The sequence below is a fragment of the Leopardus geoffroyi genome, chromosome E3 (assembly GCF_018350155.1).
Source record: "Leopardus geoffroyi isolate Oge1 chromosome E3, O.geoffroyi_Oge1_pat1.0, whole genome shotgun sequence".
NCBI classification, from domain to species: domain Eukaryota; kingdom Metazoa; phylum Chordata; class Mammalia; order Carnivora; family Felidae; genus Leopardus; species Leopardus geoffroyi.
In genome coordinates, this window is record NC_059340.1 from 41,840,474 (window position 1) to 41,851,368 (window position 10,895).

The window sequence follows — 10,895 nt, forward strand, 5'->3', positions numbered from 1 at the left end:
GGGCCTGGTGCCCATGTTTGTCTGCAAAAGAGCTGCGAATTCTGAATTCTGGCTCCCAGCTCCCAGTGGGAGGGTTGGAGGAAGAATGAAGGAGTGAGTACGGGAGTGGGTGAGTGCAGACGTGCTTTGGAGCTGGGTGAGAACTGCTCCCAAAGACCCCTGTCATCCTGGTACCCACTTTGCCCCTCCCATTTCCTCGGCAGAGGAGGGCAATTGTTCTGTTCAAGCCTTTAGGGGTCCACACCCTGCCCAAGATCCAGCACCCTCAGCCCAGCAACCGCCCTCATTTCAGGGTTTGGAGAGATCCAAGGACCGGCTCCCGGGCCCCTGATTCTTGGTCTGCGAGGGTTCGTGATGGCGCCCTAAGATTCCAGGAGTCTGCGCGTGGGACCCAGAGCTTCTGCCCAGCTTCTCGGCCCACCTGCTCCCCAAAGAACACACACGTGCAGGGTCCGGCCATTTGAGGCCTGTTTATTGACACGCACAGACCTAAGCCGGTGGGGCAAGGGACTCATCGGTACTTCTCAGTCAGCACCATGGCTACTTCGGTCAAGAACTTGTCCCACGCCGCCTGCATCTGCACGGTGAACTCGCCCTGCAGGTGGGAGGCCAGCACCACATGGAAACACTGGATCAGCAGCTGTGGGAGGAGGGGCGGATGAGAGGGGGGGTCCGCTGCAGCCACTTTCTCCTTTAACCCCAACCCCGGCTGCCGGCGCCAACTCTACCGCGGCGGGGGCGGGCTCACAGGGAAGTTGGCGGGGTCCACGCGTAGCACTTGCGCGTGCAGGTCGGCGAGCGGGCTCAGGGCGGCGCGCAGGTGGTCGATGTGTTGCACGGCCACGCCCACCGCCTGGAGCACGCGTTGTCCGTGGGTCAGCAGCTGAGCCTCGTCGGGGCAGACGCCCAGGTGCTTGAAGTAGATCTTGGTGCTGGGATAGACCGTGAAGAGCCTGGCGGAGCAGGTCGGTGAGTGAGGGTGGCCGCGGGGGGTCCTTCCGGCGCCGGCACCTCCCAGACACCCGGAACCCCAGCCTGGCCCGCCCCTCTGACTCGGGCCCCCAGCCCCTGCGTCCGCCTCCCTGTGACCCTGGAAACCCCGCCTCAACCCACCTGAGCAACAGCTCCGCCCCGAAGGCCGCCTCGTGGCCGGCGATCAGGTCCCAGACCTGCGCTACGTGGGCGCGCTCTTGGGTGCTGAGCATGGCGCCGGCCGGGCGTGCGCTCGCGGCCCCACCCGCCGCTCCCGCCTCCTTATAGCAGCCCCCACGCCTTCCAGGCGCCCCACCCGCCCTTATCTGCGGGACCCTCGGCCAGCTCGGGGAAATGCCTCCAGCCCAGGTCCCGATCGCTGCAGAGGCCACGGCCTGGGGCGGGCGGGGCCGGGGGTTACCGGCACCGACTCACGCCGCTGTGTGTGCGTGCTTTTGCTGCAGACTTGCGCGAAATCGGGAGAGCCTCCCCTGCGGGCAGCGTCAGAGCCTCTGCAGGAGGGAGCCCGTGGAGGGATTGGGAGAAAGAGCGCCGGGCAGGGACGCTTCTTTTCCGCTAGGGGCACGGGAAGCGTATCGTGGGTCCCCGCAGTGCGGGACCTATAGTGTCAGGCTTTGAGGAAAAGCCCCCTGAGTGCCGACACGCACCCCACACGCACGCGACACGCTGAGGAGGGCGACGATCTTTGGGCGATTTGGGAAGCAGGACAGGAGCAAACGCACCTCGGACTCTGGAGAACCAGCCTGGGGCCGATCTGCTCTCTCCCGATTCTGGGGTCCGCAGGCGCAGGGATCGAGCCACAGCGCCCTCGGGGTGGCCTCCAGGCCGGTGGTGACGCTGGGGTCCACCGCCTTCCTGTGGCTTACGCTTTCTATGCCTCACTTTCTCCCCTCCTTCGGCCAATACTGAGAACGCAGGACCCATTCCATCCGCATCCATTTATTGGGGGCAAAATTGAGGGAAGTTGCAGAGGCAGGGGCGGGGTCGCAGCCGGCCCCCGGCCTGGCGGCGGCGCTCAGCGGTACTTCTCGGTCAGGACGCAGGACACGATGGACAGGAACTTGTCCCAGGCGGTATGGGCGTCGGCCGTGAAGTCAGCGGGGAAGTGCGAGGCCACCGTGACCAGCAGACAGTGGGACAGGAGCTGGGGGGCCCGGAGGGCGGCTCAGCGCCAGGCCGGGGTGCTCTGCGGGTGCTCTGGGGTGGGCGGAGCACCTTCGGCGGCCGAGACCCCGCCCCGCCCCGCCCCCCCGCCCCCCCCCCCCCCCGCCTCGTCCCCGCCGGGACCCCGGCCCCCGCGCGCACCTTGAAGTTGACCGGGTCCACGCGCAGAACGTAGGCGTGCATCTCGCTCAGCTTGGACAGGGCGCCCGCGATGTTGTCGATGCTCCTGACCGCGTCGCCCAGGGCGGCCGCCACCTTGGCGCCGTGCGTGCGCAGGTGCGCGGAGCCCGGGCGCAGGTCGAAGTGCGGGAAGTAGGTCTTGGTCTGGGGGTAGCTGGCGAAGAGCCTGCGGGAGGGCGGGACCTGAGCATCGGAGGAACGTGGGCCCCCGTCCGCCTCTCTACGACCCCTGCGTCCTTCTCCGAGCTTGGGGACCCAAGTGCGACCTCACCACCGCCCTGGGGCCTTCCGGCTCAGCAGGCGCACCACCTCCTGAGGTGTGCTGTGCTCCGACTGCTGCCCCTCCCCCAAGCCGCACCCCATGGTCCCGAGGCCTTCCGCCTCCGCACCCCCCCAGCACCCAGGCTCGCCCCTGCTCCCCACCTCAGCCCTCTTCCAGGGGCTCCTTGCTCCCAGCTGGCCCTGCACACCCACCGTAGGCCTCCAGCCCGTTTTCACCTCTCCTCCGGCCACGAAACCTCCTTCCCGACCCCTGACCGGGCTCCTGCTGTACCTACCGGCTGCCAGAAATCATGCCACCTGCAGGCACATTGCGAGGGAGAGCTCGTAGGGAAACCGCCCGGGACCCCCTTGCCCCAGGACGAGAGACCCTGGTGCTCGTAGATGCTTGACTGCCTCCTTAGGCATGTCAGGTGTTGGGGGAAACACATCCACACCCCTCTGGTGAGATGCTGGGCCTGTGCTTGTTCAGGACTCAGTGAGCATAGGGTCAATCAGAAGTCTGTGCAATTCATCTGCCCACCTCGCTGACCCCTTTCTCAGAGAACCCCCACCTCGCTGACCCCTCCTTAGGGACGCTTTGCGCAGAGAGCCCTCTCCTCACTGGCCCCTGTCCTCACCAACCCCACGCTGTCACCCACGGGGCTCCACCCCAGCCCATCTGGCACTCACCTCTCCAGGGCCTGGGTGCCAATGGCATCCGCCTGAGTGGAGATCTTGCCCCACATGGACAGGATGATGGTCTTCTCAGCCTTGGTCAGAGACATGGCGGTGGCCGGGCTGGAGCCGGGTGTGCCCAGGACTGGCCTCGGTGTGCTCAGCCCCCGGGATCCCTTTATATACACAGAGCCGGGGTGGGGGCCAGGCTGTGGCCATTGGTCTGGAGAGGGGAGCGGGCTGTGGGGGTGGGGTCTCTTATCAGGCCCAGTGAGGATGGGTGGTCACCAGTCCCTGGTGGGACTGGTGGGGTGAAGAAGGGCTAACATTCCCCCCCTCCCCGCACTGGGCCACAGCCTGAGTCCAGGCTCCAGGGAGGTAGGGGCCCAGTCCAGTGACTGACCTCTATAATCATGGTCGCTGAGTTCCCTGTCCTTGTGATATTAGGATGATCTAGAAGGTAGCAGGCTTTCACAGAAGCACTCTCTCCTCCTTCTTTTATTTAAGCTTCTGTAGCATCACCTTACAGATGAGTGAATGGAGGTCCACAGAGGGAAACTGAGGCCAGGTGTCACAGGGTGTGAGTGACAGTCTTGGCTTCAGATGCTCTTGCCTCTGCGTATAGCACCTTCCTCACCTGGATAAGGTTCTTCTCCCCCACAGGCCAAGTCCCTCAGCAGCTTGACTGGGGGGGATTCTCCAAGCTGGGCACCCAGGCTGGGAGGAGGCTAGACTCTTCACACAGAGTCTGGGGTCACCCGAGCCTACAATCCTACCTGTCACATTCCCATCACAGCCTGTACTATTTACATCTCTTTGCCTCTTACCTTATTCCATTTCCCCTCTCTACCATAAGGCAACCATTTTAATGTACTTCATATGTGCCTTTAGTTAGTATGTGTTCTTGCAAAGGGTGCATGTATTTTGAGTTCAATTATAGCTAGGGGCGTCTGGGCGGCTCAGTCGGTTAATCGTCCCACTTCGGCTGACGCCCACAGTGCACCATTCAAGCCCCTGTGAGGGAAAGTGTGACAGGAAGAGCCACTGAGGAAGCTCAGCGCGCCCTCCCCCCACCCCCTGCGAAACTCCTTGCTCATCCAAAGATGGCAAGGTCCAGGATGGCTCAGCTCAGCTGCCACCTCACAGCACATAATGGTTTTAGTGACATGTACTCAGCGTGGGAGCCCAGTGAGAACATGGGCACAAGCAAACAAAAGAGAAAAACCCTAACCCTCGTCCCACAGGGGAAGAGATTTACCAGTTTGGTGCGATTGTGTCCAGCCCTTTCTTGTATTTAAAAAACATGATCAGATGGTATGTCCTGCTTTTTTCCCCTTCCTATTAAAAATTCCTGTATTTCAGGGGCGCCTGGGTGGCGCAGGCGGTTAAGCACCTGACTTCAGCCAGGTCACGATCTCGCGGTCCGTGAGTTCGAGCCCCGCGTCGGGCTCTGGGCTGATGGCTCGGAGCCTGGAGCCTGTTTCCGATTCTGTGTCTCCCTCTCTCTCTGCCCCTCCCCCGTTCATGCTCTGTCTCTCTCTGTCCCAAAAATTAAAAAAAAAAAACAAAAAACAAAAAAAAAAAACGTTGAAAAAAATAAAAATTCCTGTATTTCAAAAAAAGGTGTGCTTATGAGGAAATGTTTATTATGTTAAACTTTTAAAATCAAGTTATAATTTAACTTTTAAAAAACGTTTTATTTAATTTTGAGAGAGAGAGAGAGAGAGAGAGAGCACAAGCTGGAGAGGGGCAGAGAGAGAGGGAGACAGAATCAGAAGAAGGCTCCAGGCTCCGAGCTATTCACACAGAGCCCGATGTGGGGCTCGAACTCATGAACCATGAGACCATAACTTGAGCCAAAGTCGGACACTCAACTGACTGAGCCGCCCAGGTGCCCCAGGAGAGAGAATCTTAAGCAGGCTCCACACCCAGGTGCCCCTTTAAAGAGTTAATTGAAAAATTAAACTTGGGGCACTTGGCTGGCTCAGTTGCTAGAGTGTGAGACTCTTGATCTCGGGGTTGCGAGTTCAAGTGCCACATTGGATGTAGAGATCACTTAAAAATCATAAGAGGCGCTTGGGTGGCTCAGTCGGTGGAGTGCCTGACTCCTGATTTCGGCTCAGGTCATGGTCTAATGGTCTGTGAACTTGAGCCCCAAGTGCGGCTCTGTGCTGTCAGTGCAGAGCCTTTTTGGGATTCTCCCTCCGTCTCTCTCTGCTCCTCCCCCGCTTATCTCTCTCTCTCCCTCTTTCTCTCTCCAAAAAAAGGTTCTCTTCTCACCTGCTTGTCTTCAGAGATAACCCTTTAATTATTTTCCTAGGACTCTGCGATAAGTTACGAACATGCATATAAAGGGCTCCCGGCGGCTCAGCTGAGAGCATGCAATGCCTCGTCTTGGGTCCTGAGTTTAGACCCCACACTGGGCATAGAGATTCCTAGTGTGTGTGCACGTGCGTGTAATAACCCAGCCTGTGAGAACTCACGTGGGGGGAGGTTCTCCCTGTTCCCAATCCAGGGCTGCCAGGGTCCTCCCCTCCAGCTCTAGAGGGGGGCAGTTAGCATCTGTCCTCGAAGGGATCCTAAAAGCCACCCTTCCTGTTCGTAAAACAATACGTGGTTCTCGAGACCTTTTGCAGGAGTCTACAGACTACGGAGGTGGATGGACATCACTAGTATCTTGACACTAACGTTTGAGGGTTGTTTTCCTTGCTTAGCCGAACTCCCTCGAAATTGCATCTTTACGTCCTACAACTCAGCAGGGGTGTACCTGTCACAGCTCTGGGTGAATTTGAACCAGTCACCTGGGAAGCCTTGACCTAGGATTCCAAAAGTCGCCATTTGAGGCTCCCTGGGGGTGCCCTTGCTGGCTGGGTGCTCTCACTGTCACTAAGCAAGTCTGAAGTTCAGCAGAAATGATTTCCCTGTCCACGTCTTGACAGAAGGTGGGGACGGTATTCGGGCCCAAATCTGGGGTGAGGAAGGGACCCACAGGAGACTGCCAGCCCCTTACCTTGGAAACTCCTCCCAGGAGAGGGTCTCCAGCCAAATGGAGGGTGGGGAGAGGATTGGAGGAACTCTCAGTGCTCCAGGCCTGGGACGGAATCAGCCTTGATTCAAATCTGGTCTTAGGCGGGGCGCCTGGGTGGCGCAGTCGGTTGGGCGTCCGACTTCAGCCAGGTCGCGATCTCGCGGTCCGTGAGTTCGAGCCCCGCGTCGGGCTCTGGGCAGATGGCTCAGAGCCCGGAGCCTGTTTCCGATTCTGTGTCTCCCTCTCTCTCTCTGCCCCTCCCCCGTTCATGCTCTGTCTCTCTCTGTCCCCCCCCAAAAAAATAAATAAACGTTGAAAAAAAAAAAAACAAACTAGTCTTAGGCTTCCAGCCCTGACCTCCTTCCAACCTCGAATCCCCAGAGGCTCAGGCAGAGGCAGGGACTGCAGATGAGACCGGCCCTTGACCCAAGAGAGCATTGCTGAGAGGAGCAGGGGAGAAGCCAGGGAGGGCCTGAGGGCAGAGCACAGAGACTCTTCCCTAGTCCCCAGGGCATCCACAGCATCCCCTCCTCCTGCGGGCTGGGGCCTCGGATGCCCAGGCCCGTCCCAGACACACCTCCCAGTCTTTACCCGAGTGGTTAGTGCAGCTGGGAGTACACTTTGCCCCCCCCCCCACATTTTCTACCCTTCCTTTCTTCTTGTGGATAGGCTTGTGTCCTCAGCCCTCAAACTTGTGCTGCAGCCCCCATCCTGTCCCCCTCTCTGCCAGCCCTCCGTCCACCTCATGGCCTTAACTTCCATCTGTGACCTGGGACTCCTGCTGGCATCTGTGCACATGTCCTTTCTGAGCTCAGACTTGTACCCAGGGAGTATTTCGCGGCCTCACCTGTGCATCTCACATGAGGCCCTGATCTTCCCTCAAAGCCTCTTCCTCCCTGCTCCTGCCCTTCCCCGGGGCCTGGTGACGAGCGGCACCATGCTCTCTTCCCAAGGCTCGGGCCGGAAACCGCAGTCCTCTTGGACGTTCGTCTCTCATCCCTCAAAACTGCTGTGGTCTCTGAGCCTCTGCGAGCGAGCCGAAGTCTCCTGCCCCCGTCCCGCTCCCTGCCATCCCAGCCCTGCTCCCCACTTTCTGTCCTCCTCGGTCCTGCCTGGGGCCTCTCCCCGGAAGGCCCTTCCCCAACTTGGTCACTCCCTTAAGTGTCACCGTACTAATAGGCCGAAATTGACCACCCCGTTTCAAATTGCAACTCCCCACCCCTGCCTGTGCACTATCTTGCGGGCTCTACTTTTCTCCCCCTCAGAAAGAAAGTTTTTATTTATTTTTCAGTGGACTATGAGATCAGGAAGGCAGAGAATTTTTGTTTTAGTTTTGTTTCCTGGTCTACTCCAAGCTTCTTAAACAACCAGGACTTCCCAGAGCAAGCTCCCCAAAAGTCCTTGAGTGCATTAACGGTCCTCAACCCTCTGAGCTGGTGGCCCTGCCTCCCGGATGCAGAGCCCAGGGCTGGGAGCAGCAGAAACGCTCGGCCACTACCTGCCTGATGGTGGACGGGGAGGCTGGCTTCCTGTCTTCATGGAGCTGACAACACACTCGAGGCTTCGGATCCACCAGAACAGATGGGCACTGGTTTTTTGGAATGTGAAGGATCCCTGGTGTCATCTGGGGCCTTGGGGTGGCCGAGGCCCAGAGTGGGGGAGAGGTTGGCCACAGTCACCAAGCCCACTGGAGGCGGGGTGAGGGCCTCAGGAGACTCCTCGGATTCACGTCTCTCCCTGGGCACCTCCGAGGCTGATGCCAAAGACCCGGCTCCTGGCAGACAGGCGCGCGAGACCACACCTCGTGTCCCACACCCACGCTCCTGGGCAGGAGTCCTTCTGAGTCAGAGTCCTCGCTGGAGAAGGGGGTCCCAACTCGGGCTCCTCCTCCAGAGCAGAGTCTCTCCGGCACCGAGAACCCTAGACCCTAATGTCAGGCAAGCAGCAGGAGCAACCTCAGGCAGGCTCCTGAAACCCCCCGGAAGCTCCGTGCACTCTTCGTGGATTACGTGTGACCACCTATCCCAGGCCGGGCCAGCTTTAACTGCTGGAGACACAGCAGGGGACACCCAGGAACGCCTCCTCTCTGGAACTGACGTTCTGGTGTAGAAGGTCTGCAAGACAGAGTGAGCGCAGGAGGTGAGCACAGCAGTGAGAAACAGTAAAGCAGCCCCCGGTACCTGCGCTGTTGCTGCAAAGCCCGCGTTCCTCCTTGGACCGTGAGCTTGAGACAAAGAGGAACCCCGTGTGAACACGGAGAAGCCACGGGAGTGCCCGACACCCCCATCCTGGCTGCTGAGGGCGACTGCTGCTTTGGCAACGGTGGCTCCAGCCTCCTTTTGCTCTTCTCACCTTCTAGAGAGGAATTATTAAGATACTAGATCCTAGGGCTACTCCCACCTCTCGGCAGCATCCAACCCAGGGCAAAGTCCTGCTTCCTCGAGCCCGAGTTGCTAAATGCCGGCCCCACAGAACCACAGTTCCCTGTGGTGGGCGGCCTCCTCCGTGGCAATGAGTTGACAAAGCCAACTCTGACTACAGGAGTGTTCCCAGGGGTCTCTTTGGCTGGATGGCATTGACCGTAGAAAGAAAATGACAGCAAAGCATGGTGGGTCGTGTTGAGAGGGGTTTCAGTTTTGGATGAGGTGGCCCGGGGAGACGTCACTGAGGTGGCAAACGTAAGCAAGTATTGAGTAGTTCAGAGAGTAATTCATGCGGCATTCAGGGGAAGAGTGCGCAGCACATAGAGGGGGTTGGCCAGCCCAAAGGCCCCGAGAGGGGGCTGTGCCTCCATTGTTCAAGAGAAACCGGGAGGCCAGTGGCTGGGCGGAGTGAGGGTGACAGGAGCAGTATTGAGGTCAGATCTTACAGTATCCCTTAGGTCCCCTTAAAATTTTTTTTTTTAATGTTTATTCTTGAAGGAGAGCAAGACAGAGTGTGAGCGGGGGAGGGGCAGAGAGAGGGAGAGAGAGAGAGAGAGAGAGAGAGAGAGAGAGAGAGAGAGAGAGGAGAGAGACAGAATCTGAAGCAGGCTCCAGGCTCCGAGCTGTCAGAACAGAGCCCGACTCGGGGCTCGAACTCACAAACTGCGAGATCATGACCTGAGCCGACGTCAGATGCTCAACCGACTGAGCCACCCAGGCGCCCCTTTAGGTCTCCTTTATATCCCAGTGTGTCCCAGTGTGGAACGATGGTCCCCTTCACTGTCACCACTGGGGTCCCACAGCTGTGAACATTTGCCATGTTTGCATTATCAGCGCATGTAGGAACATATCTGGGTGTGCCCAACGTTTCTTCCAAAAATATGGAATTGTGTGGCAGTCCTCCTGAAGCTCTGTGTCTACACTTCAGCACGCATCTCCTAGACTAAGGTTTTCCTGCATAAATAACCACAGGTTTATCGCCAATCTAAGTGAATTAACATTCTTTCGCATCACACGTCCTCACCCATCACCAAAATTTGTTCAATCATTCAAATTTAGATCTGACCCAGGCTCACACATAGCTTTCAGTTGTCTCTTTATTCTCTTATTCCAGAAACTTTCCACCCCACACCCACCTTTTCTCCATATCAGTGACTTTTTGGAGAGTCCAGACAAGCTGTCTTACAGAATGTTCTACATTTTGCATTGGTCTGATGGTTCTACTTGAAGGTTTTTTTTGTTGTTGTTTGTTTGTTTGTTTGTTTTAAGACGGTGCCTTGATCCATGCATTTCCTGTGCACTGGAAGTCAGATCTAAAGGCTTGGTTAGAGTCAGGTTAAAAATTATTGGCAATGGAAAGGGTGAAACGCACCCCGATTTCAAAAAGGACAAAGGACTTGGGGCGCCTGGGTGGCGGTGAGGCAGTGGAGAGACTAGCGCGTCACGCACTGCAGCTGGAAACGTGGGTTGGAGCAGCTGCCGTGGAAAACCAGCAGGGTTTTTCAAGTTGTCATTTTTTGCTTTTTTTAATTCTATGTTTGGTGATGGAAAAGATTTACGTGATTGAAAAGTAACACCATCCCGAGAGTTAGACTTGGGGGAGCCCCTTCACCCCTTCTTTATCTCCATCCGTGTTATTATTTGTGATCATTTCCACTTCATCCTTGAAGGATTTCCTTTTGCAAAACTAAGCACACACAAGGGGTGCCTGGCTGGCTCAGTCAGTAGAGCGTGTGACTCTTGATCTCAGGGTCCTGAGTTCAAGTCCCATGCAGGGCATAGCACTTCCTTAAAAAAAAAAAAAAAAAAGAGCAAATGCACACAAACTTATAAACACTCACAAGTGCACACACAAGAGCTATGATCGTAATCATACATGTGTGTCAAAATGTGCACATACTCACACCTGTGAGGACACACAAATGCACACACGCATTTGTATCTCCTCTCACTGTTTTTCTTTTCTTTCTTTTTTTTTTTTAAAGTAAACTCTATGTCCGGTGTGGGACTCCAACACACCACCCAGAGGTCAAGAGTCACATGCTCTACAGACTGAGCCAGCCAGGCTCCCCCTCCTCTCCTTTCTTACAGAAAAACAGAAAAGCCACCATGAGACACGCACACGCACGCACACACACACACACGCACACTTCTGCGTCTTTCTTTTCTCT

The 10,895-nt window shown here is 57.2% G+C and overlaps 2 protein-coding genes across 2 annotated transcripts; both read right to left on the reverse strand.

Annotated features, from left to right (window-relative positions):
* Window positions 1–446: 446 nt before the first annotated feature.
* On the reverse strand, window positions 447–1,249 carry HBM (hemoglobin subunit mu). Its single transcript, XM_045460004.1, has 3 exons — window positions 1,114–1,249; window positions 749–953; window positions 447–640 (listed from the first exon to the last, which is right to left on the reverse strand). Exons 1-3 carry the CDS (start codon window positions 1,203–1,205, stop codon window positions 512–514), a joined length of 426 nt encoding a protein of 141 aa, XP_045315960.1. The 5' UTR covers window positions 1,206–1,249; the 3' UTR covers window positions 447–511.
* A 667-nt stretch (window positions 1,250–1,916) lies between these two features.
* On the reverse strand, window positions 1,917–3,439 carry LOC123588780 (hemoglobin subunit zeta-like). Its single transcript, XM_045460002.1, has 3 exons — window positions 3,289–3,439; window positions 2,299–2,503; window positions 1,917–2,137 (listed from the first exon to the last, which is right to left on the reverse strand). Exons 1-3 carry the CDS (start codon window positions 3,381–3,383, stop codon window positions 2,009–2,011), a joined length of 429 nt encoding a protein of 142 aa, XP_045315958.1. The 5' UTR covers window positions 3,384–3,439; the 3' UTR covers window positions 1,917–2,008.
* Window positions 3,440–10,895: the final 7,456 nt, after the last annotated feature.

Bases quoted from the DNA above. Each gene is read 5' to 3' on its own strand.
- HBM (XM_045460004.1), bottom strand. From the start codon at position 1,205: ATGCTCAGCACCCAAGAGCGCGCCCACGTAGCGCAGGTCTGGGACCTG. The intron at 954-1,113 runs GTGGGTTGAGGC...CTGCTCCGCCAG, and splicing joins GGGGCGGAGCTGTTGCTCAG to GCTCTTCACGGTCTATCCCA. The intron at 641-748 runs GTGAGCCCGCCC...CTCCTCCCACAG, and splicing joins TGGACCCCGCCAACTTCCCT to CTGCTGATCCAGTGTTTCCA.
- LOC123588780 (XM_045460002.1), bottom strand. From the start codon at position 3,383: ATGTCTCTGACCAAGGCTGAGAAGACCATCATCCTGTCCATGTGGGGC. The intron at 2,504-3,288 runs GTGAGTGCCAGA...GCCCTCCCGCAG, and splicing joins GGCACCCAGGCCCTGGAGAG to GCTCTTCGCCAGCTACCCCC. The intron at 2,138-2,298 runs GTGCGCGCGGGG...CGGGCCCCCCAG, and splicing joins TGGACCCGGTCAACTTCAAG to CTCCTGTCCCACTGTCTGCT.